The 27063-nt window shown below is 45.6% G+C and overlaps 1 protein-coding gene across 2 annotated transcripts in view; it reads left to right on the forward strand.

Moving 5' to 3' along the window:
• LOC146179716 (uncharacterized) overlaps positions 1–27063 on the forward strand; it is a 79012-nt gene that overhangs the window by 27308 nt on the left and 24641 nt on the right. For both annotated transcript variants that reach the window (XM_084579323.1, XM_084579322.1), the window contains exons 4-8: positions 3068–3128; positions 5573–5645; positions 11604–11742; positions 20025–20084; positions 23402–23471. In XM_084579323.1, the coding sequence (XP_084435449.1) occupies positions 3068–3128; positions 5573–5645; positions 11604–11742; positions 20025–20084; positions 23402–23471 (403 nt within the window). The remainder of the gene's footprint in view (positions 1–3067; positions 3129–5572; positions 5646–11603; positions 11743–20024; positions 20085–23401; positions 23472–27063) is intronic.

The following is a 27063-nucleotide window of genomic DNA, read 5'->3' on the forward strand; positions in this document are numbered from 1 at the left end:
TGGGAAATGGGGCCGGGAGTTTAAAGCATATCTTGTCACTTCTATAAGCTGTTGTGCAATTCATGTATTATGCTGTTCATTTCGATTGCACGAATAACATTTTTGTGTTGAGATCATAATGGGCGCCCTAATTTAGTACCAAAATGACTAATGTGTTGAATCACTGTACGAGGAAAAAGTAATCTAGCTTGCATTATTTGCGAAACAATTTCAGTTCAAAATTTGTAGCTAGTAAAAGTGGGAAAAATGACAAATGTGCAACAGTTTAATAGTCATTAGAAAACTACTGATCATTGTGCAGAGGTCCAGCTTAAAGTTATGCAGATAAACTGCATTATAGCCATTGTATGTTGGGCAGTTCAGAAGGGTGAATCTTGGGAAGCCATTTTCATGAGGATGAAAGGGAACAAAAATCAACAGCCTTGGTTACAGCTACAGATGATTGCTGTGCTAACTAGTACCGCCAGTCAGGTTTGCTTTCAATTGACATTAAGCTTATTTTGCGCACCATAAATCGAAGTTTTGGTTTGTGTCTCAGGCTGCAAAATTGGAGGAAAGTGGCCGAAGAGGTCTGGCTTGAGGAGCATATCTATTGCTTTTTGTTCTCAAAATCTAGAGAGACGGAAGGGTGGAACAAGATTCTCTGCCAAAACCTTATGCCAGAACTGTACCTTTCTAGAAGCTGCGCGAGATAGCTAGCTTTAATTGTCTAAAATGGTTCGATGTTCTCAAAGTATGCTCTGAATTGGCATAACGAATTTGAAGCTACTCACTGCGGGAATATTTGAAATGTGTTGATCCTAGGCCTCAAAAAGCTTGCACTTTTCTAATTCTTCAAATTTTGATTATGTTCAAAAAGTGTACTGTAAACAAACAAATTCAAGGTGCATCATTTTATAGAGGGGGGAATGTTGTTAACATGTAGAGTTTTGTTTGCAGAGTGTTTGTGAGCAAAGTACGCCATTTACATGTCTACAACGTAGAACACTGTAATAATGTCTGGGCACAGCACGCTCAGCTGTACATTTGAGTCCCTGCGCTGGCACTGCGTAAAATCACTAGAAACTTTTCTTGTGTTGTTGACTAACTGGTTTACGATGAGCACTTAAACATATCTCATCATTCCGCAAAACATATTTAACGCATTATACAATATAATACGGCACTTTATCTTATATTACTGCATATAACTGTCTACTTTTTTTTTCTTTTCGGCAGAAATGACCATTATAAATTGGGGGGATCACTTACATGCGTGGGCGACTTATGTGGACTTTGGAGTTGTTTCAGCTGAGCCATAGGTAGGGCGCGGCAACGCTGATGCAAATCTCCGGCCAGATAAATTAAGCTTGGTTACTAAAAAACATGAAGAACTATATTTTTTCTACACAATTCGACTCCGCTCAGAAAAGTTTACAACTGCACGCCATTTGCCTTGCTCATTCTAACGGTTGGCTGGCCTGAACTGTGTGATTCTCGGCCTACATTTCCTTTGACCATCAAGGTGTGCGAGCCGAGGGTAGCGACTTATTTATTTGCAAATACTGCAATCAAGAAGCCCAAGCAGGTGGGAACGTTCATAAAAACAATCAAGTAGACAATCAGTTTCGAAAACCTCTCATTCTGAGGCCACAGTGAATGAAACAATACAGTCGCCGACTACGTTTTCAGGCTCGACAGTAGCCGGAAAAAAAAACACAATTTCTGTGAAAATCAGCTTTCCAAATCACGAACTTTGCCGCTCCCCATGTTTTGTTTAGAGGAGTTATAGCATAGCAAAATTCGATACTGTGATCAGCTTCCGCATGCCGCCCATGCACACGCGCCAGCTCAAATCGATACAGCAGGCCCAGCCGCCAGAGTGGGGGTGCTGACTCGTGCCGGCGAGGTATACAGGCACGTGCGCCACCGAGAAGCATGCAATTTGCTCACGGTGGCTGCTGCATGCGCAGTACTGCCCGGCAGTAGCGGATTGTGCTAAGGCATAACCACTATAACCATCCAGTTAAAATAATCTCGACCAGTCATGCTTTCGTCATGTCCACACCTTTTCACGACTTGCTGGGACGTGCAGATCACTCTCCGTGAACACATGTACGTGCTGCGCGAAGCAATAACATTCAGTTTCCATTTTCATGGTTAACGACGCTAGCAAAGACTGCGAGGTGGAACTAACGGGAAAACAAAAATAGCTGATCGAGAGCCTACGTGAATGCAATCCCCTCCAGCCCGCCGTTTTTTCCCGCGGGTAGAGGCGTCAGAGCGCACCGCAGCGGAAGGTGCACGCACTTCATTTTTTGGTCAAATTGCACGCTCTAGGGTATTTTGATGACAAGGCCAAGCGTCCCCTTGTTTCCATGGTCTCCAAAGGCAACAACACACAGAGAGCCAAGAGAATCCGTCCAAATTACTCGCTTCGCTTAAGCTTTCACGGCCGTGAGAAACCGGGTTGTTTGTGGCAATGATGTCTGCTCATATCTATTTTATGCCGAAAACAAAAAAGGCTTCTGCCAAACAAAGATATCAACAGTATTGATGGCGGCAAATTTGGTCTGAAACATTTAACTTTTGGGTACTGCACAATCCGAGGTATAGGTCGTGAAAAGGTTCACGTTGCTATAGGGTGCCCGACGATTCCAGAATGAGGTCTGAAATCGCACAAGTCCGAATTAGCATTAGCAGAGTCCGAAAACTCGGTCAGCTACTACAGAGGGAAACGAAGGACAAACCATGTTACCTTGATGCATTCGCAGTTGAATTATCATGAAAATATACAGTAGCTGTTGCTGCTGACAGATCGTGAAACCCTCAACTTGCTTCTGTCACTTCTACTCGTGCTCCTTGTTCAGGATCTGGTTCGCCGAACTTTGCCTTGGCTTTTCGTGCAGTTGGACAGATGATGGAAGAGTAGTATGGTTGAACATATACTATTCTGAGGCATGCAAAAGCAAATAAAAATAAAGAGCCTCTGCCCGTGTCACAAACACAAAGTGTAAAGGGCTAGGTATCATTCAACAGGAGAGAAGACACTGAAATGCTTCTTGACAATTCCCCACCTCTCCTCCAGGTGGTTTCGTCCTCAGGGAACTTCATGTCAGAGTGGCCGGCTGAAATCAAGGAAGAATCAGGTACTTATTGCAGAGTAACAGCCTCCTGTGACTTTTTTATGTCTGCGTCTTGTATAGTGGACAAGTTGAGCGATGGTGGCGTTTCTGATGTGATTTTGATTGGCACATTTGTTTCCTTTTTTTACTCTGGTAACCAGACCTCTGGTGGTACGTACACGTAGATATAACGGCATATCTGTGCTCTAAGGCCTCATAGGTGTTAGGCACTGTGCCAATTAAGTTACCGCACGTTGTTCATTTGTGTAGGGGTTACTTCTTTTGTGAACGCAGTGCCTCGATTTAAGTGCCTGATTCATGAGGCATGCATTTGAATGCTGCCAGAAATGGTATGCCTGTAGTTCCGAGTATTTATTGTTCCCGATTATTGGTGCCAGAATGTCTGAATTGCTCGAGTGGATGAAGGACAGACCGTGAAAGCCTAGACATGGACGCTGTCTAGAGTATTTGTACTGTGAAAAACGAAGGTTTATTATAGGGACAAAAATATGAGAACTAGTGGGAGTGCTTAGTCAAAAACAACCTGTCGTGATTTTCATAAACATTTCGAACTCGTTGGATGTAAGCTAGTTTTGGCTGTCATTTTGGAATTTTTTCTCAGTTATTTTTGCTTTGACTGGACAAGAAGAATGCATGCACAATGCATTTACAAACATGGTCCAAGCTGCATTTGGCTACTAATCTATACAGGAAGCGTCGAACGTGGTTGGAATCGTTGACAAAAGTTCGCGATATGAGCTACAAAAGTATAAATGAAGAATCTGTAGAGTAGCGTGCAACAGAATATCGCTATCCCTTTTCCAAAACTTGAGAACATTTGCAGCTTTGACGGTAGACGCCAAAGCTATAGCTATACTTGGTGCTGTTTGAAAATGACAGACTTTTTCACCTCGCATATGAACTGTCTTTATAAAGGAGTCGCTTTATTCTGGCAAGAAACGTTAGCTGTGGTTTAGCTTGTGGTTAAACCGGGAGTTACACGAGATCAGTCTGCATGGCTACGTTTAGGTTCGGCTTGAAAGTAAAGACATGGCTTTTGCGCATATAGTTTACTCTGTTTTCAGCTTTATCTATGCCGCTGGAGAATCACCTCACGTATGAGCACCCCTTGCCTACCATGGTTGACCATTCTCATTTGAGTGTAGATGACTTCTAGTGGTATGACATCAACTCTACGTCAAACTCCGGGCCACGCCACCGTAACAACTTTCAAACGAACCTTCTGTCCTAGCAACTGGCTGTTGTCGTTCGCCTCTACCAACTACCGAGTTATCTGTCTTCTTCTTTCACCTTTCCTTCTTCGCTTTTATTTTCTTCTTCTTTCATCTTTCTTCAACTTCTTCAAACACATATGTACTGACAGGCGCGACAAAATAGCGAGGCTTCTTGAGTGCCTGCAGCGCACTTCCTGCTGCGATGTGCGGCCCGCCGCGTGACGGCTGTTCTTGACGCAACAGCAGAAGGCGCTTTCAGACTAGCTACCGCAGATCAAAAACATGTCTAATACTTACCACCGGTACACTAACCTTTTTCTGTGAAGGTGAAGCTTGTTTTTAGTAATGCTTTTTACAGACTAGTTCAAAGACTCACCACGCACCAACGGCCGTGGGTCGCATGCGAGGAACTCTCCAAAATGAATTAAAATTTGAGTTTAAGGGAGTGCATAAAATAAAGATAAAATAAAGGAGATCTGCAAACCTTCAAAGAGGGAGCCTAAGGGAGCCTAACTGTATAAGAAGACAACAGGAGGGGATGGTGTCGAGATGAAGTAACAGTATCTTGGTGGTCCCCCCTGACCCCCCTGTGTCCTGGTCCCTCGCACGATACTTTTATTACATCACCACCAAGATCCTGTTACTTCATCTCGACACCATCCCCTCCTGTTGTCTCCTTATACAGTTACCGACCGTTTTTTCGGATGCCCGTTGTTCGTGCTAGCCTGATTATTCGCACTCTGCCATAGCACCATCACGCGCTCCATAGAGTCAATGCTTAACACTGGCCAAAATGTTGGGCGTTTGAAACTTTCCTTCATTTCAATTTTTGTCAATTGAGCTAATTTAGTGTGAAACTGTTTTCTCTGCCATTTGTACGAGTAGTGATGAAACAGGCAAGAAGGGAGCGATATTCACAAAGAGAAGCATTTCTTTCTGCTGATGGTAATTTACACCTGAGGCAAGCTGCGACAGACAATGAAGCTTGTTTTTATTGTAAAGACGATAAGGATGTAACCTTCAGCTATGCAGTCAGCGAGCACGCATCATTAATGATTTACGTATGTGAAAGTTTTCGCTTTAGTCTAGCCCCTCCTTTATTTATGTGGACTTAGAACACCACCACACACCTGCGAAAAGGGATGCAAGCGGTGTTTTCGGCCTCTTAACGGTACTTTCTTTCATTATTGCTTGCAGACGTCAATTGCCAATTGTCGTGCCCTTGCTTTGCAGGGGCAGATGGTATCAGCCAACCAAACTGCTACTCGTGGAACGCCACGGTCATTGTCGTGGGCTCCTACACTCTGTGAGTACCGGGGCTTCTGATCGTATTCGAGCTGGACGCCATGGCTCTATCCTCTCCCTTCTTTTGAGCGCGCAATCAAGTGCACAGTAGACGCAGTGGGAGCCCTTACGGCGGAACAATTGTTCGTCGTCTGCTTCAAGGCTATAATACGAGGCCCCTACTTAGAATACATTGCATAGGCCTGGCTGTTAACAAGTGACGCAGGTTGGACTGAGGCAGAAAAAGAATAACAAATGAAAAGTTAGGTGTAGTTGAAAGCAGGCCTAAGTGGTTGAATCTGAAGACGTCTGCGCAGCAGGTGAGCACCGCAGATTGATACGTTGTACATCAGCTTGATTTGGCAATGTTTGCACATAACTGGTATGTTTGCACCCCTTACCTCTCTGTATATTATTTGCTTTTCGCAGCTTGAGTCTGGCGTCGAGTTCTGAAGTCTATAGTTTCTGGAGTACACAGAGAGCGGTACAGGGGATATTATTTTTTTCAAAGCAGGTACAAATAACGCCGGGTACCAGGACCTGCACCAGAAAGTTGTTGAGAGGGCATGGGAGAGGGCTCCGATGCATCGGGACTGTGTTTATGAGTAAATGAAAGAGTAGGAGCTGAGAATGTGCTATTGTGGCCTTTTTGACCGTTTCGCATACCTGTCTAGAACATCCAAGATAATAGTTAGGTCAATGTGCTGGGATGTTCTTACTGTAAGCCAGCTCCCATCTGTGACGGAGGATGGAAGCAGATAAATGAAGGGGAAATGAGGGTGCTCTTTATAATACATGAAGGAAAGAAGCCAACGGTCGGTGAGGTAAAGGAAAGCATTGGCGATTGTAATTTGTCTTTTTTTTTTGCTTCTATAATCACATAAAAGTGATGTAATCTGTTCAGGGGAAGATAAACGCAAAGTAGAAGAAAAGACAACGTGCCGATGGTGGCAACCGAACCCACGACCTCCGAATATCGCGTCCGGTGCTCTTCCAACTGAGCTACATCGGCCGCTGTCCCTGCTGCTACTTTCTTGGGTAATAATGTTTTCTGTATACGAACCTTGAGAGTGTTCACCAGCGCCACCCTCAGCCATAGCGGCGGACGTAGAACGTCCTTTTGTTACAGCCAGCGTCACGTAGAACGTGATTAAGAGCGAGGGCGAAAGCTGTGCTAGAACCCTATTACGTTACCTATGGCTTCAAGACTGCCAGAACCGAGATCCCCGTAAGCTACAAGCAGATAAATGAAGGGGAAATGAGGGTGCTCGTTATAATACATGAAGGAAAGAAGCCAACGGTCGGCGAGGCCAAGAAAAGCATTGGGGATTGTACTTTGTCTTTTTTTTTACTTTTTACTTCGGTAATTACGTAAATTAGTAATGTAATCTGTTTAGGGGAGAGATAAACACAAAGTAGAAGAACAACAACGTGCCGATGGTGGGAACCGAACCCAGGTAGGCATTCATGATATGTATGATAATGTTGCAAAGGAAGGCTGCAGAAAGCACGAACAGCCTGTCAATGGCGGAGTTTAAGTGATCAATGTGTTGTATACTGTCCTTTGTGGCACGTGTGCTGAACACGCAGTAAAACGTGTTTGCATGAACGTAGTGCGTTTTTTTTCTTAGCCCGTTAGTTTCATTTTTAGACGCTTATGCAGATGCTTTAAAGCCCAAAGGCATAGGCGATGCCATCTTTGGTCACATCAAACTTCAGCTATCACCACCCTTCGGGCCATCTGGTTTCGACGGCCGCTGGCGCTTTGGCGCCCAGCTGCAAGGTATTACATACCCGCTGTTACTGGTGACAACAAGCTAGTAGATAGCGCTGAAAAATCATATGAATTTCCATTATGTGTACAGGTGCTAAAGTGTTTTATATAATCACCTAACTCATTTAATGCGGCATCAGAATGCCTGTACTAACTAGAGTGCGTTGACAAACCCATAAACTTTTGGCGAGGTTTTTAAAAATAACTTTTCTCTTGAGAACTTTTTGTGGACAATGTAGTTTGCGGTCAAACAAAAACTTTACAAGCCGACTATCACCTGAAACATTATTTTTCAATATTTTTGCCTAAATGATCTAAAAGTGCTCAGACTGCACTGATTGAGACGTATAAGAATGTTCACCGTTTAGCGTTCTGCACAATACTTACTATTCAGCATGGACGCATGTGTAATCCCCTAAGAATGGGCCAGCTAGATGCTATATTACCTCCTGTAAACACCTTAGAGGTAAAATACTATTATATACTTGCTGCTCAAAGGCCACGTCAGGCACTCAACGACATTTGCCAGTGCTCGGGTGAAAGACAGGAAACTACAAAGGAGTTCAGTACCTGCTGGTGTAGAGCCCGAACAAGCATAGATATAAAACTTTGATCATTCTCAAATTCATTAATGAACCATGCTTTCGTTATATAAAACCAGCAATTACTACATGTATTGCATCAGTGCATGCCTGCAGTAAGCATGCATGAATTTCACTGGTGTGCACACGGTGACCTTCTCTTCGTGCGCTATGAATTCATTAAGAATGAGCAGATATTAGTAGGCACTCCAAGATACTTTTTAACATCCTACGAAAATAATGTGGCAGCAGTACACAGATGTAATACATAACTCCCGTAAAGACATCGGGGACATTATGGCCTTACCGAAGCAACTGCCGGCACTGAAATGAGCTGGCTACTGAGGATTATGATAGCCATTTCCCTGCAACTCAGAGGGGCTTTTATATCACGGAAAGAAACATCAACTTGCAATACAGAAAGCCATTATGTGCACCATAAGTAGGAAGGCTCTATTTTCCCCCTAATAAGCCACAGGGTCATTAGTTCTAGTTCCCCGCAGATTGCTTCAACAAAACAGAAGACCCCCGCACCCAAGCAGGGTGTTTAAAAGCCAGTTGGCATTCTTACACAAGCTGCGCAGCAGCTGTGTAACTGCCGACTGATGCGTTCCGACAGCCAGAAATGACGGCCGTCTTAGCTTCACCACCTTTTGGAGGCAGCAGAACTGATGTTTGTAAAGAGTTCATACTGATACAGTCGGACTCGGGTAATTCGAATTTTGGTAATATCGAACTCATAGAATATCCCCTTGAAAACCCTATGCAAAAGTATAGGAAAGCTACGTCGTATATCGATCTGCAATTTCACCAGTCGTGCAATATATCGAACTCCGCACCACGCACTGGAAGGTGAGCCTTCCCCCAAGACGATCGCATCACACTCGGCAGTTTGCCGCGGGTTGTTTTCAAGCCACAGCGAAAGGAATCAGAAACAGTTCGGCGACGGCTGGTCTAGAGTAGCGCCGCACTTTCCCCAAAAGCGCGCGCATCTGTGGGGATCGTTTGCCGCGCACCAGCCCGAAGCAGTGTTTACATGAATGCTACAGCTAGCGAATCGCACCGCACCCGGTTCCTAGTGAATCGCATTCATGTAAACAAATGTAATGAGCTAGAAAAGCGCATCGCTATAATGCGCCAGGCAGGGCTGGATTGAGAGGGGTAAGTCGACTTTCTCCGTGCACGTAAACCCGGTTTCATCGCATTACGGAACAGATGACGGCGTCCGGCGAAGCGGCGGCCGCTCGCCTCACCACCAATTCGTCGTTGCCGCTCCACTGTGTCTCGCGTTCGCTGCAAACGAGTGATGAATGAAGCTTTTTATTTGTTTGAAGATGCCCGAACTACGCAATTCTGTAGGCAAAACGCCTGAAATTTTAAGATAGCTTCTAGAATCGGGCAGGTGATAGGCTTAGTAAGCATTGTTGGGCGCCATGGACAGAAAGGGTGGGATATTCAAATATCTTCGGGTTGTATAAACAAATAATTACATTTATTTCGGTTCATACGCTGTTTTAGCATTTATTGCAGCTTTTCTTTTATTCTGGTATGTATAAATAAATAATATTTGAAATTGAAAAATTCAGAGATGATGCAGTACATGTAAAAGCTGTCTCATCGCATTACCGTGAGGCGCTAATAAATACTATGCAATACGATGCGCTACTGTCGCCTTCATGTAAACACGGCTTGTGATGTTTCAAGCCATGTGGACGAAGAAACGAGAGGGAACCGGTTTGTCAATGAAGGGTACGGAGCAGACGCAGCGAATGCAGTTGGGGTGGTCTAGAGAGGGGAAACAACGCGTAGAGCAAAGCGCAAGGATGCGCCCATTCTTCTGCCGCGCATTTTTCTCCCTTCCTCTTTCTTTCCTGGTGTTCGTTCGCAGCCGCACACACTACGCATGCGCCGACAATCCAGCTCAGCCCGTGGCAGACAGAACACCTAACGCTTTCTAGAGTGTGTGTAGTGAGCCCTCTGTGAGCGGCCGGTGACGTTCGACGCCCGTCTTGAGTCGTCGTGCTGAACGTGCGGCATAGCCTAAGCTATGGCGGCTGCCAACATTAAGAAGCGGCAGAATGTTTTGTGTTTTTGCGAGAGTCGTCCATCCTTTCATCTATGAATCAACGAATGCCTGCAGTCAGCAGCGATCAATAAATCGACTTATAGCATTGTTCGCTTCAAACGGCATTTGCAGCTATCACATTTTATGTCTTTTTGGCACTGGACTCCCCCATTCCCACGTGCAGCTTGATACATCGAACCACGCTGGTGCAATCACACCCATCACGGGCACTCTGCTAGGCTTGCTCCCCGCCACCGCAGGAGCTAACATCAAAAGTATAGTCAAAAGATAAACACGATGCGACGTTATCAGCGCGCAGCACCTTGGCTTACTGCCAGCAAATGAGCTGCGAATGCGATGACTGCAATGGAGGGACGCGCCACCAGCGAACGCATTTTGAGTCTTTTCAAATTCTTGGCGGCAAATTCTTGAGGGTTCAATATGCGATGGGGTTGATTACCTGTTAAATACGGTATATTTTACAAAATCGCAAGCCGCGTCTCAAACCGATTTCTATATATCCAATTATCAATATATCTAACTATCTCGCCATCCCCTTCGAGTTCGAAATATTCGGGTTCAACTGTAAGAGGCAAATACCACAAATGGTTATCTTTGCTACTGCACATAATAGCTGAGCAGCCTATGAATCCTGCAATGTAGCTCAAACCATTAAAAAGAGGAGATGAACGAGTTAAGTGCAGTAGGATGATTAGTATGGCATTGAGAGTGGCCTTTCTTGTGTGGATACCACCTGCATGCCTTAATGCACCAGACGCTTTTTTGTGGTCTAGAATGTCAAGCAAGTTTCTAACTTGTTGCCTTCGAAAAATGTCAACCAATCCAAATTCTTTATATTCAGGAACAAAACTGGCAGCGTGACAGGGTTTCTGCCCATGTCTTTTGCATGGGTAGCAAGCAAACGGGCACTTGTGTACCAAATAGAATTTACGATACGAAGAGATCACACGCGCTCAAAACACATCTCGTAACTATACGCAGTTCTAGAGACTCCATGGTTCCTGAATGTTTGCAAGCCATGCCCGCTTTTTGCAAGTCCTCACTCTCTTACTGTACTTAGCTTGAACCGTCTGTGCTTAGACTATAATCGTAACGCGTGTCTTTCAAATGAAGTCTGAAGTCCTCCATTGCATTATAATTAGGATACAGTTACGTAGGTGTAAGTGTGTAGGACTTAACCGGTGATTTTGTAATGTCATACAAGTAAAGGCTCATTATTAGTCCCTACACTTCCCTATTGGTACAGCATATGTCGAAATGCAAAAAAGAAACGTAACATGTACAACTTCACATATCAGGAATCGCAACTCTTCTGCCCTCTGCCTTTGTGCACAGTTCAAGAAGAACATTAGAAGGAAAGGAAGAAAGTGAGATAAAATGTTACTTGAAGCTCAAACTTTCCACTCGCTCACTCGAGCGTAATTATGTGTCGAGGAAAGGTGAACGGATCAAGGCAGTAACTTTCACCGTAGACCCCAAAGAATCTGATCTCCCCAAGCATCATCAGCACTGAAAGCCGGCTTCATCCGCTGTCCGCAGGGGCACAATTAACGCCACCGTGAGCGTGTTCCAAAATAGCACGCCCGGCTGCCAAGAGCTGCGGGTGGCTCTCTGGCAGGTGAGGAAAGGGGCTAAGTCAACCATCGTGCTCGCGAGCCAAAAGACCGAGGCCATGCCGGTAAGTTTCAGTCACTTGCCCTCGAAATCTCAAACTGGATTTGATTGTGCACGTTTGTGGGTCTGTATGCCCATAAGGCTTCGCTTGTATATTTTTCCTCTAGCAGTCTGTTTTCTGCTGTCTTGAATGAAAGCAATGGATAAAAGAAGCGTCTAAAAGTTAACTGCTTGAGCATTCGATAATACTGACGCATGCCCTTCTTTGAGCGGGGTGTGCAAGTACTGCAAATTTTTAGTACAAAGTGGATACGAATGTCAGCAAAAAATGGCTTTGACTATCGAAGTGGATATGAATATCTACGCATAATGAAAAAAGAAATTCACAAAAAAGGTGAAGAAGCGAGTTTAGTCCATATATATATATATATATATATATATATATATATATATATATATATATATATATATAGCAGACGCCGCAGGCATTGGCGCGGGCAGGAGCGCTCGAGCTAGGCCCGCTGACATTTCATTAAACGTCATCTCACAGTCATCGAACATCTTTTCTATGTTCCCAATTCTCCTGTGTTCGTCGGCTTGCTGCTTTGTATCACTTGATTGGAGGTGCAGGGTGCTTCATCATCACCCCCTCATCCTGCTCTGGAGCTTCGGCTCGCTGCTACATCTTGCGCCGTCGGCTGAAGGTTAGGAGGCATCACATAGCTTTTCCCCAGCCTACCGGACTCAGCAAGACCTTACCGTTCCTCCCCTCCCCTCCCCCCCCCGCCCCGACCACAAGACACGACGAAGGAGAGACTGACCCGAGACGCGACACGTGCATGACCACAAAATACAAGGAGAGACCCGAACGACCATATGTGACCCCACTGACCATATGTGCCGACCAATGACCCCGTGACCTAAGACACCGCTACATTTGGAGACATCCTCCCCTGCCTACTCCACGCGGTGCGTGCCTTGTATTCCTCATCGTGTCGTGGCAACGTGTGGCCCGAGAGTGTCTTGGGCTAAAGTTCATCGAGAATCATCGTGGCGGCAAGCCGTTCTATTCTTTATTCTTCCTCTCCTTCTTCAGGCATCATGATACGCCCATCATCATGTCATGAAATAATCAACATCGGTAAACTTCCTCGTACACGATTGGGATGATCGCTCGGTGGCCCCGGGTCATGTTACTGAGGAGCAAGGAAGAAAAAGCGGGCAGTGGCGCGGGCAGGAGAGCTCGCGCTAGGCCCACTAACTTTTCATTAAACGTCATCGCATGGTCATCGAACATATTCTAAAAAAAAAAAACACCCGGATACGTCGACTGCGACACACGGACAAGAACCGTGAGTGTACAAGGCACCTTTCAAGACCTTATTTACGCAAATCGGAGCTCGGGAGACCGAGCTCCGACTGCCTAAATCCAGCGTCTCTCCGGCGCCCTTGCTTACCCGAACGCCAGGCTTAGTGCGGCGCGAACGCCACGGCGGCAGTCATGGAGTACGCCGTAGTTGGGACGAACGCTTCCCCAGCCGAATTAGAAACACCAGATTGGAAGACAATTGTTTTTTACCGTACCAAGAACCCCAAAGCTGAGTCATTAACACCTCAGAAGAAAAATGAGCAGTCCGAGAAACCGAAGGCGAAACCTCTCCCTCCGCTACATCCCAAGAAACATCTACCCCGACTCCCGGAGAAGGGCTATATAATCATCTACAGACCAACGGGTGGCGTAGACATCACGCGCTGCACCGAAAAATCTATCATACAAGCGATCGCAACAGCGAGCGGCGTCACCGCGTCCGCGGCCGAAAACGACCAATCTAGAACCAACTCTGCAAAAAATGTGATCACCATATCGACGCGGTGCAGGCAAACGCACTACGCTACGTCGCAGTCAAGCAAATCAAAACAGAAGGCAAAGACATTGTTATGACGTCGTACATCGCCCCTCCTGACAGGGCCCTGCAGGGCATTATCTATAGGGCTTACGATGGCGAAACGCACCAAGAAATGATGACCGAACTCCGAAAAAGAAACCCTGACATCGTTCAAGCACGCACCATGGGAAGAACATCAAAGTCCCTCCTGCTTCACTTCGACGCGGAAGAACTCCCAGATAGCATCGTCTACTTCGGAGTCCTTACCCAGTTTACCCCTTCATTCCTAAATTAGAGGCGTGCACAAACTGCAGAAGAGTCGGCCACAGAAGAGACATATGTCCGGAGCCACCGCAACAATGGCGCCCGTACTGCGGCAACCAACACCTGAAAGAAGAAGTCTGCGACCCGGTCTGCATTATCTGCGGAGGAGGGCACCGCACAGGCAATAACAGCTGCAAGAAGCGATTTCAACGACACCAAACGAAAAAGTGGGAGCACCAATCAAGACCCAAATCACGGACATGTGACGACCCAACATCTACCGAAAGGAAGGACCGCTCGAGATCCTTCCCGTCCTTGGACAGCGGACGCAGCAGCCGCCGTAGCGGACGGAGCAGCAGCGGCGGACGCAACGGGAGCAGCAGCAATGGAGGAGGCGCCAGCACTAGCAGCCGGACTCAGAGCCCCTGGCCGAAACAGGTGAGCTGGGCAGGAGTGGCCTCTCATGGGAAGGGGATGGAGCTGCAGACATTACAGTCTAAACTAGATCAGGCACTCCACCACATTCAAATTCTGACGGATCGAATCAAACACTTGGATGAGGAAAATAGTAAACTAAAAGCACCCGCCATATCTAAGGACCCACCTCCGAAACAACTCCCATTGCCGGAAGTCACAGAAATGGAAACTACTCTGACCGCGTCAGTCGAAACCCCAGTAAGCGTAGTTAGCAAGGAAGAAACACCTCGCAAAAAACGAGCAGTAGCAGCTGACGTAAGAAATACCTCAGTGGAGGATAGAGTCCCAAACCTCGAACAAAAAGTGGAGGAGCACAGCCAGAAACTCGATAGTCTAACCCAAAGAGTTGATAATTTAACACAAAGACTCGAACAACACATACAGGATGTAAATCACAAGTTCGGAGTAATTGACACCGTTTTACAGGAAATTTTACACCGGCTTCCCCCTTCAGCTCAAGGGGCGCCAATCGATCTATCCCAGCAAAATGGCCAATTCTAAAACCGTAACAATTTGGCAGTGGAACTGCAGGTCTATGCGCAATAAAAAAACAAATCTGCAGTTACACGTTCAATCGCAATCCGAAAAACTGACGTTATAGCGATTCAAGAACCCAGAATGTCTCGACTAAAACTGCCAGGGTACCGGGCGGTTCTGCCATGTCACATCAAAGAACAGCCTTTAACCACTACGTTGGTACATAGAAATCTTACCGTGGTTAACCACGAGATTGAAAACGTAGAGCTAGATTGTATATTAATTGAAATTCTCCCTAGCAGAAGAAACCCCTCTTCTCTGTTCGTACTAAACGCATACAGCCACCCCAGGGCACCGGCTGTACCAGCGAAAGCCGCTATACTCAAAACCCTCCAAATCGCAGGCCAAAACCCAACCCTAATTGTGGGCGACTTCACCGCTCAGCACGTGCAATGGGGACACGCAACCATATCCAGGAAAGGAACGGCCCGGCCCTAATGGATTTTATCTAGCAAAGAGGGCTCACCCAATATAGGGACCCCATGCAACCTACTAGGATAGGCAACGGCGTGACCAGGGACACGTGCCCGGACCTAACGATGGGCAAAAACCTCCCAGACTTAAGCTGGAGCAACACCAGACACAATCTGGTAAGTGACCATTATATCATAATGTCTAAAATAACCATTGCCAATCTCAAACCCCAACCCAGAAAAAACAAAATCACCGACTGGGACAAACTTAGGACTATCCGCGACCAAAATAACGAACCAATGATAGACTTAGAACACTGGACACAGACCCTACTATCGGATGTGGAAAAGGCCACTAAGGAACTAGTACATGACTTAGGCGTAAATACGCTTGACAGCCGACTTACGCACATGTAGGAGGCAAGGCAGAGCCTAGAAAAAATATGGTTTAAGCAAAAATATAACAAAAAGCTTAGAAACATAATCGTCACACTCACGAAAGAAATTCAACACCACACCGCAGAACTAGCGAGACAGCAGTGGAACCATATCTGTGAAAATGTGAATGGCAATCTAGGCACGAGGGAGACGTGGAATCTTCTTCGGCATATCCTTGATCCGGAATCGAACAAAGCTACCACTCAAAAGAAAATCACCAAAATTTTAAAAATGGACCCAGGCACGGATCAAGATATTAGACATGCTACAGCAGAAATACTTCTGCACAACCCGCAAGACGAAGTCCCTGCCGATTATAAAGGAGAGCCTAACTCCATCCTGGATTCTGACATAACAATGGCGGAAATAAGAGCAGCCCTCTTTAAGGTACGTACAACATCCGCCCCAGGAGAGGACGGCATTAACAATAACACACTCAGAAATCTAGACGACGCTTCTATCACAGCCCTCGCGGACTTTGCGAACGAGTGCTGGAGAGAGGGAAAACTCCCAGCGTCTTGGAAACATGCCATCGTCAAATTCATCCCAAAACCTGGCAAAAAGCTCGCGCTCGAAAACCTCAGACATATTTCGCTTACTTCTTGCATAGGAAAACGGATAGAGCACGTCATACTAGACAGACTCCAGTCCCACATGCAAAAAGAGAATTTATATCCAAACACTATGGTCGGCTTTAGACCACATTTATCAACACAAAATACGATGTTAAGACTAGCAAACGAAGTGCTATCTCATGAGCAAGAAAGAAGTACCAGGGCAATCCTACCCCTAGATTTAACCAAAGCCTTTGATAATGTTAAACACAAAGCAATCCTAGAATCTCTTTCACTGCTGAATGTAGGCGCAAGAACGTTTAACTACATCAAGGACTTCCTCTACGATAGGACGGCTAAATTTCAAATTGGCACTATCAAATCCGACACCTTCACTTTAGGAGATAGAGGAACTCCGCAAGGATCGGCCTCTCCCCCTTTTTATTCAATATAACCCTAATCAAAATGGCACACGAACTCGCAAGAATCCCAGACCTAAACACTCTTTGTGCGCGGACGATATCACCCTTTGGACCACCAAGGGGAGTATTGGCACGATGCAAGATACGCTACAACAAGCGGTAGACGTAGTCGTAGAGGAGGCGCAACCCGCGGGACTCGCGTGTTCCCCCCAGAAATCTGAATTACTCATTCTACACCCAAAGCGTCAAAGAAAGAATAAAGCGCCTGCGATCAAAATCTACGCGGAAGGTGCAGCCATATAACAAGTGGAAACACTAAGAATCTTGGGAATGCTCATACAGTCAAACCAAAAAAACGACACACTAATTAAAAAACTGAAAAACACCGTCAACCAAATTTCCCTCCTCCTCAGACGAATCGCGAATAGGCGTGGAGGAGTTAAAGAAGCTGAGACCAGGAAACTAGTACAAGCCTTCGTTCTTAGCAGACTTATCTACTCTACACCATACGTCACCCTCACAGTAAGAGAAAGAGACGACCTGGATCACTAATTAGGCAGTCCTATAAAATTGCGCTCAACCTCCCTCGTCATACCCCAAATGAAACACTACTAAAGTTAGGAATTCATAACACCTTAGCGGAAATGATGGAAGCACACCTCACCGCACAATACGAACGATTATCAAGCACTGAAACGGGACGTTTCATCCTAAACATAGCAGGAATACAATATGAAGGGACCCGGGCATACACTTTGCCGATTCCAAGACATGTGCGCGAGCAATTAATAGTCCGTCCTCTGCCTAAAAACATGCATCCAGAATATGATACGGACAGAAGAAGGGCTAGGGCACAAAAATTACACGAAAGATTTTCAGTACAGAAAGACACGGCGCACGTGGACGTGGCAGAACATGCGGACAGAGATGCCTTTTCCCTGGCAGTTGTCGATCATAGAGGTTCTCCCCTCCCATCGGCGACAATCAATAAAACAAAATTTCCGGAGGAGGCCGAAGAGGCTGCCATAGCTTTAGCCATTACCTCCACCACTGCCAAATACATCCTTAGCGACTCTAAAATCGCAATTCGAAATTTTCCAAAAGGAAGGGCCCACTCCGCAGCCATCAAAATCATACAAACAATCTCCCATACCCGCCTTATCACATTGATCTGGGTCCCTGCCCATTCGGACCATCCTGGGAACGAGGCAGCGCACCAATTTGCCCGAGGATTCGTAGTTAACCGGGAGGTGCGCTGCCCTGAGCTCAGGTCGGCCAGGGAGCGGATGACAATTCCCACAAAGAAATTACTACCCGCTTCAAGAAAGAAAGACAAATCTTCCCAGAACCACATCGATCTCTAAGTAAAACACAACAAGTCAGCTGGCGGCAGCTTCAAACAGACACTTTCTTTAATCCGTACATGTACTCCATATGGTTCCCAGAGCAGTTCAGCCCTGTCTATTCTCTCTGTGGACATCAAAAGGCAGACACACCACACATTCTATACTCATGTAATCAAGACAAGCCATCACAGAGTCTGCAGCTCTCTACCCAATCTCAGTGGGAGGCCGCGCTGCTCAGCTCCGACCCGGAGGTTCAACTCCGAGTCACGGAGCGGGCTGAAGAGGTCGCCGAACGACATCGTCGGTCGGCCACCTGGCGTCAGGCCTAGAAGAGGAGCCCACCGCGGGGACGGGAACGTCAACCCACCCCACGCCTACGACCTCTTCTTTAAATAAAGTTTACCTCCTCCTCCTCGAACATATTCTCTCTGTTCTTTGTACTCATGTTTTCATCGGCTTGCCTCTTCGTAACCATATATATATATATATATATATATATATATTAAGGATTACAATCTTTATTTTTTATTCTTGACAGCCGCCGGGCATGCGTCCTTATCACTGTAGCTCTAGCGCGCAGGTAGTATCTGTAATATGCTTGCTCAGGCTCTTTGTCGCGAGACGACGCGTCATTTTCTTTGTCTCGCAAGATGCGTCGATATGTACCTCGAAGATTCCAGCTACTCGCGTGTGTTTCTACAATGTTCCAGGTTATGCTAGTCACCATTTGTAAGTTTACTTAGATGTTCCTTCGTTGCCCTCAAATTGAGCGCGGGCGTGCGCGACAGGCATTCGTAGATCGACGACCGCCTAGCACGCTTGCTGCTATCGCCGCAACTGTTTGATTGTTTATTTAGCGGGTGCAAGCCAACCGAATAAACAGTTCTTTGCAGTGAATTTCAAGCCTCCTCGTTTGTCGCCTACAGCCTTGCCACCACTAGGTGACAATATATATATTTCAAAGTAGTAATGTATGGTTCTTACTGACAAAATGACTGAAAACTAGATTAGAACTTGGAAAAAGTGCACCAAAAAGTGTATACAGTCGATTCCACTTATAACATTATATATAACATTCTGTTGTTCGTGGCAACATTCTATTCTTGGGAGATTTCACAGCGCCAACAGATTGTCGCGTACCCTCTCACAAACCGGTTCCACACTATAGCATTTCACAATTTTTGCACCTCGGTGTTTTTTACCAGCTATGGTTACAACTCATAAAAGCTCGCAAGAAGGAGCGGATCCGTGATCCTCCGCTTGGCCCCACTCCCCGTGTGCAAGGAGGTAACTGGATTGGAAACAATGAAGTGGATGAAATGCCAAGCCTATCGTCACCAATCCAAGCCAATCTAATTTAATCCAACATTGCACCCCCAAGATGATGATGGCATCGCAAGATTCTGCTGTCTGTGCCAGCAATATTTTCTTGCATCTATATTAGGTCAAAGAAAGCGAACGTTTAAACTGCATGAATGTTGCTGGGCATAGGTTTTAAAATGAACATTCAAAAGCCCGTAAGTCTGAAACATTGGTCGTGAAGCTGTCCGTATTCCTGTGAGGTGCTTGCCGGTTGAAAAGTGAAGTCCGAGTTCTCAAATTTTGAGAAATTAATAGGTTGATGCAGTTCTCAAGTTAGAACAACATTATTTCAGGGGCCCTTTACACTGCGTGCTCCCATTGCAGAGAAGGGCATTAGGATGCACTGATTTCTTCGTTGAAACAGATGTGCCTAAAATACGTAGGACCCTGTCTAATGGCAGATGTGTTGTGTGTTGATTTTATACTGCCACTGGCTGCATTAAAATATAGAGAAAAGAAATATCTTACTTCCCCAAACCAAGAAGTTGAGAAAGTTCTAATGTGTTAAATGCCAGTTCTATTTGCCCTCCGACATAAATGAATGCTGAAGTTAGGCAATCTCTTACTGGTTCCTTGGTAGCTGACTTGCACGGAGTTTGAAATGAGTTTGTAATGTGCATGCCTTTGCCCTTTCCTTTCTCGTGCAGAACTCTTCTGTCGCTGTGCTGTTCGAGAACGTGACCACAGGGTACCACTACAGTGTACGGGTAAGTACGCTGTCGGGTCTCAGGGCATTACTCCAGCACAGTACCATTTGCTAATTGAAGACTGACAGCCATTTCCCGTTATTGTGGTCCTTACAAAATGCACCTGCAGTGTCAAATATTGTGCTTGCACTGGATATTTTAAATTCTACTTATCCGTCTTAGGCAAGGTGACAGTTTGTATTTGTACTCTGTCTCATTTCTTCCTAGCTGCAGTGTCGAGGCTAGGAGCCCTGGTTAGCCAATCACGAAGGATCGTTAAGCATACTGTTCTCACCGCGTCACCTACATGTTGTCTGCACATGGTGTATGTAGTTGTGGTTGTAAAAGAGCGCAAATAGATGCTCTCTGCTTACCAAACCACTAAAAAATTGTTTTGGTTTAACTCTGGTTAAGCCTAGTTGAATTGCGATAGTAATGGTGGAAGCTTCTTTTGACTGCTAAATTATTCCTGTATTACGCCCTATCAGTGTAACGTGCTACATTATGGGAGACACTTAAGCTCGTCCTTTAAAAGTATGATGCGAGCGCGTAAACTACAGGCTCAAATATAAAAAAAATATAAATGACAAGGGTTCAATGATGCTGAACCGAATGTGGAGCGAAAGCATTAGCTGCCGGTGGCCGAATGTTCTTCTTCTTAAGTTTCTTCTTCTTTTTCCGCTACTTCTTCTTTGCGGCTGTTCAAGATCAAACGTGGCCCTTCCTGGGACGACGTGATGGGCGGAAACATGTTGCAGTATTGCTATCGCAATAAAACTGTAACATTTAAAATAGCCTTTCAGTAATTACGCTGTTTGTCATATCCACGCTTTTAGTTCATTGAACGCAAACGGAGGCCTGGCAACTTCAGCATTGTGGCACCATCTAGCTCTCCGAACTGCAACCATTTTGTCATCAAACCCACTTTCTTTTTTATGCCTGGGAGAGGCAAATAACCGTCCGAACTAAAAAGCATGAAAGAACTTTGACTCTCATGAATGTTTGTGTAGGTTAGATTAGGCCAAATGAACGCAGAATGCACCGTTTATAACCAATGAACAAATAAAAAATTGCAGTAACAATGACGAGCTGACTGCGAAGCGAGACGGCCGCCTTCAAAGTGCTCCATCATGTTGAAAACATGATGTTAGCATAAGGAACAGTTGCGAAAACTGAGGAAATAGCATTTGAAGATCTAGCTAAGGTGAAGGCTCGATTTGAGCTAGCGTTTCATGAATGCATGTATTAAATTAAAGCATGTCGTCTCATACATTCTACAGCATTTTTATACAGGCACTACATTCAGCAGCGACAGCCCGTCGTTTCAGCACTGATCGTAGCTTTTGTATCGCTGGAAGGAACTACTGAGATAAACTATGGAAGGGGAAAGAAAATGAGTCTCATTGTCCACGAATACAGTACCGGTGTGGCAAACAGGCCGTACTGACACCTGCACAACCCTCTAAAAGAGGGCTGTGTGTACACAGGAGGAACAAACAAGTACTACAATATTTTTATCATGAATTCAGCTCTTTCACAGCAGTCTTATTGGGGCTGTCTTATGACAAAATATATTCGTGAAAAATAGGTTGTACTGTGTCAATATTAGTCTACTCCAGAGATTGTTTTGATTCACTGCGTACAATGGCTGCGAAAGGACTTCAGTGAAATGATCATTATCTGATTGAAACTCTAAACCTTTATTCACTTCGGTAGTTTCTTGACAACCTTTATTCACTTCGGTAGTTTCCTGACACCAAAATCCCTTTCTTCTACTCCGCTGTACCGTGGTAAACCTGTCAGCCAGGATTTACGGTCCTCTCTGATGCCACAGGCACGCACATTAACAGAACTTCATAGGGCTCTTGTTTAAGCGTGTTTTTTTTTTTTTGCTTTTAAGAAAATGTGGCCTCCCCCTCGTGGGGAAAACACATACTGTTTCATTAGAGATATTTTACTCAGCAGCGAATGCTCATACTGTGGAGTAAAATTTGTTTCCATTATGCCTTGGCTGCATTAATGAATTGGTTACGCCTTGTACAACCTTCAGTACTTTAGCCCATATTTTACATTTTTATTTTATTTTACTAAATTTCGCACTGAAATGGTGCTAAGGAAAATGCAATATGCTGATGCCTCAAAAGCTGGACACTGGTGGCAGTCATTCGAAACTGCTTGTTCCAAATATAGTGTGCTCCACTGCGTTTGCATGCACCCACATGTGCAAAAGAGCATGGTATTTCGCATACGTTCGCATAGAAGAAGTGCAGGATTTCCAATGCCGGCCCTCCTTAATGACATGGCTAGGTCACTCTAACAAAGCTGAGGCTACATTTTTTTGTGACTCCTCAGCTTTGCTTGTACCTATAATCGCCATTATTCTCACTATTTGTTTGCTGTGCCAACAAACACAGAATGAGTTAATTCCACTCATCGAAAAAATTATATATTTTCAAATAATCCCGCCGGGGTGGCGCTGTGGTTACGGCGCTCGACTACTGTTCCCAAGGACGCGGGATCGAATCCCGGCCTCGGCGGCGTCTTTTCGATGGAGGCGAAAAGCAAGGCGCCCATGTGCTGTGCGATGTCAGTGCACGTTAAAGAACCCCAGGTGGTCGAAATTTCCCGAGTCCTCCACTACGGCCTTTCTCATAGCTTGAGTTGCTTTGGGACGTTAAACCCCACAAACCAACCATATATTCTCGAATAAGGAAAAAGATAATGTGTTGGTAGTACAAGTGCTGCAACATGTGGCACTGTGGATGCCAGGCTTTTTTGTAGTGTTTTGTAGGTTTGGTTTGTAGCGTTTAATATCCTAAAGCAGCTGACGCTATGAAAGATACAATAATTATCAGTAAATATATATGCGGTGGGACACACTCAGGCTTTATTTTCTTATATATAGGCTTGTATAGAGCTTGGCTGGTCCAAATCGTCTAGTTAGAATGATTAAAAAGCTTGAATTTTTCAAGTTAAAATAACGAGGTTTCATGAATTCATTCATTATGCCTCGCAAAATCTCGTACTACGGCATTTGCAATTTCTTGGTCGTTGTTAGTTCCAGTGACTATAGGTCTGCATAATGAAATAAAACAACGCAACGAACGGGACGAAACACGAAGGGAGACAAAGACACAGGCACAGATGTTTCGTCCCGTTCGTTGCGCTGTTTTATTTCATTATGCAGTACCAACTAGCCCGGCATCTCGCACTTCTGACTATAGGTCATTTGCACTCAATGATGGAGCCAAGTGAAATTTCATATGCGCTGGCTGTTGCAGTTAGGGTGGATTTCACACTGGAATGAGTTTAAGAAATTGCATCATCACCCTATGCAGGTGACTCCTGTATGTGATCCGTACGAGGAATGCCTCACTCTGACGTCCAAGGTGATTGAGTTGCCCTCAGGTGACCACTTCACTCTATCACGTTGTGTTGCTCACCTCTGAGTGCGGTGTGACGTTTGATTTTACGAGTGTATCAAACGTACGTAGGTATGTGCTTTCTGAGATCGCAGGTGACTTTGCGAAGGGAATGTATTGGGCTGATTCTTTCCACGCACAATGACTGGCTTACGTTGCCTTTACAAAGTTTATGTTACCTTTATAAAAGTAAAAACATTCTGTGTATGCAGTATATTCACGCAATGTTTGTTTTATGTGTCCGTCATTTGTTTTTTTTTTCCCTTATGCAAACAAACAGATCAGAAAAAGGATTAGACTGGCAGATTTGGTTTGCTTACCTTCATAATCTGCCAACTTCAACTTAAATAATGGTCTGTGCCATTGCTCTCCTTGTCATCATTAACAAAAATAATTTTTCCTAGATGATCCAAAGGAGCTCAGGGTTGTCTCCATGCAAACCAAAGCAAGCTTCTACAACCTATTTAGAGACATGTAGGCTGCACTTTTGCACAAGTTTGCCCAAGACAGCTATGAATGGATCAGGAGAATGGGTAATTTGCAGAACGAACTAAAATAACTATCATTGTCCTCTTTTGCAAAACAAGCCTAAATAACCATCATTGTCCTCTGTGTGAGATACCTAGGAGAAAGAGTAAAATAGAGCGGCATTCTCTAAATGAATACCACCCATTCTGCTCATTACCGCAACAAAGGAGACGAAGGCAGAGGCTGTAGAAGCCCAGCATGAAAGGCTGGAAGTTTAACATGTGAAAAAGAACTGTCTGAAGAGGTGATACAGCTGTTAGCAAAGCTGGTTTGTTTGCAGTAGCTTCACTTCGAAACCCACTAGCGGTGAAGAAACATTTTTATTTATTTATTTGACATGGTGAAATAGGCTTCCATTTCTTCCTTCGCAAATCGGCTTGAGATCCAATAGCCCTGGCAGGTTCGATTTCTGTCTCATAAGTCCTGTTCAATTTTGGCAGATTCTGTCAGTTTGGTTATGATATGTTGCTTCTGACGTCACACAAATCTCCAGCATATAGAGGAGCGTGGCTGCTGCACTAGCTTGGAGGCTTCAGACCCAGATCGGGTTTGGGTTAGATAAGGGTATTAGCGCTACAGTACTGAAAGTGGTTTGCAGCCATGTCGCCTTGCTTCTCGATCTTAAGATGAGGTTATTGTTTCCCAGTTATGCATACAGGCAAACCTCTAAATATAAAACACGGATAGTTCGAGTTTTGAATATACTCAAGTCACGCAATGTCCCCTTGAAAATCCCATGTAAAAGTATAGGAAAGCTGCGTCGTATATCGAAGTCCAATTTCCCCGTTGGTTCGATATATCGAAGGCCGCACTGGAAGGACGCCTTCTGCGCAGCCAATCGCATTGCCCAGGTCGTTTGCCGCGTGACGTCGTCAAGCCACGTGCAGAAGGAAAAAGAAAGAACCGGTTCGGTGACGGTCGCGTAGAGAAGCGCCACACTCTTTCCCCAAAGGCACGCGCATTGCGGTGATCGTTTGCCGCGCCGCGCCAGCAAGTGACGCTTGCAAGACATGTGCGTGAAGGAACTAAGGTAGAACAAACGAAAACCGGTTTGTTAACTTCCAGTATATATCCGGAGCCGTCAATACAGCCATGGTGTTCGGGAGAGGGGAAACAATGCTATAGAGCAAAGCGTAATGTTGTGCCCATTCTTCTGCCAAGCTTTCTCTCTCCCATTCATCTCTCTTTCCCGGTCTTCGTTCGCAGCACCACGCACGACGGATGCGCCGACAAGCCAGCTGAGCCAAAGCCCCCTATAATTCGCTCTCCCTTTGCAGACAGGACGTCGGATGCTTTATCCAGTATGTGTTGTGAACCCTCTGTACGCGGCGGGTGCTGTGCGATGCACGTCTCACGATGCGATGCGCTGCCCTCGTGCTGAGCGTGCGGTGAAGCGATGGCAGCTGCGGACGTTAAGAAGCAGCTGCAGCTAGGATGGGGCCTCGCCATGCCTTTTTCTTGTGCGGTTAGCGTGGCTGCGGCCGCCATGTCTACAACGGCTTTCCGCCAGCTGCGCATACGCAATAGAGCGGAGAGGAGGCGAAGCGGTTGTATAAAATAGGCGTTTGGCGGTGCCACCCTAGCTAGAAATGGACCAGTCGGCTAGGCTGAAAAAAGCTAGAGACCGCCGTTGGAAGGAAAGGATGCTGCAGCGACGTGCACAAGAGACCTAGCAAGAATGTGCCAAGCGCCTTGAATTGCGTAGCAGGGACAACGCAGCTAGATGGGGCCGCTGAATCTCCGACAGCAACTCTAGAACGGCGGCCGATGGACCCAGCTAGCACAGAATGTGGGGCCCCAGTAGGTCCGATGTAGGCAAGTGGGGCTGGGGCAACCATCATAAAACCTGCATCGGTCCCCGATGGGGCAAAAGTGGGCAAGCCCCATTTGGGCTTGCCCCTGCTCCTCCTGCATGGGTCCCGTAGCGGCGTTTCTTGGGCTAATGCAGAGCACATTCCTGCATCCAGACCACAAGGGTCCCTTGTGGGATATTTGAGGGCAATTCAACCTAAATGTGGGCTTTTTATGGGAAAGCCCTCATAGATCCGAAGTGAGGCCGCCCCCATTAAATCTTTGTGGGACCAACATCGGCCGTAGTGAGGCAAGAAAACGGACATACCCACATGCTGCCCAAATCGGCCCCTTGTAGGTTACTTGAGGGCAGATGAAATATGAATAAGGGCTCAATTTGGGCAAGCCCTCGTGAAGCCCAAATGAGGCAGCCTTAGCTAAATCGCTTTAGGTCCCACATAGGCTATAATGGGGCTGGAAGGCAGGCGTGCCCGCATGGTACCAAAATCGGTCCTTTGTGGGGACTGAAGGCCCGTGCAACAGCAGGTGGGCTCTAGGTTCAAAAACAACGTCCAGCCTAATTGGGGCTGCCCACATAAAACTGCTTTATATCCCACATGGGCCGTAATGGGGCTGGAAGGCGGGAGGGCCCGCATGATACCAAAATTGGTCCCTTGTGGGGAATTTGAAGGCACGTGCAACATCAAGTGGGCTTTAGGTTCAAAACCAACACCCAGCCCAATTGGGGCTGCCCACACAAAACCGCTGTAGGTCCCACATCGGCCGTAATGGGGCTAGAAGGCGTGCGTACAATTGCGTAATCATTGTTTCCAACCTTTATTTGCATTAGATTTTGCCCTAAATTACTGTTATAGATGATTTGTATAACAGTTGTGGCCATGTTTAGTCGATTAGAAATTTACATGGCTTTAGTTCTCGCGCTCATGCAATTTGCGCTACATATACTAAAACAAACTGATTGCTAACTGTTGCCTCTTATGTGGTTGCTTTGGACAACCTGCAACTCTCAGCACAATATTACTGTTCAGAACACACATCTCCATAGCGTGAACAAGATGTACATGAAGTCATTTCGGCTAGATGAATGTTATGAATTATTGTAAAATTTAATATTGTGGCTGTTTAGAGCGCAGACATGTATAAAATAATTACTTAATTATGTGCATAAATATTGATTAGGAAACCTTGGACTAGGGCTTTCCATCAATTTCCTGCGTCGGACCCCTATGAGAATAATG

The sequence above is a fragment of the Amblyomma maculatum genome, chromosome 9 (genome assembly GCF_055883805.1).
Source record: "Amblyomma maculatum isolate TAMU_Amacu chromosome 9, ASM5588380v1, whole genome shotgun sequence".
Classification (NCBI taxonomy): Eukaryota; Metazoa; Arthropoda; class Arachnida; order Ixodida; family Ixodidae; genus Amblyomma; species Amblyomma maculatum.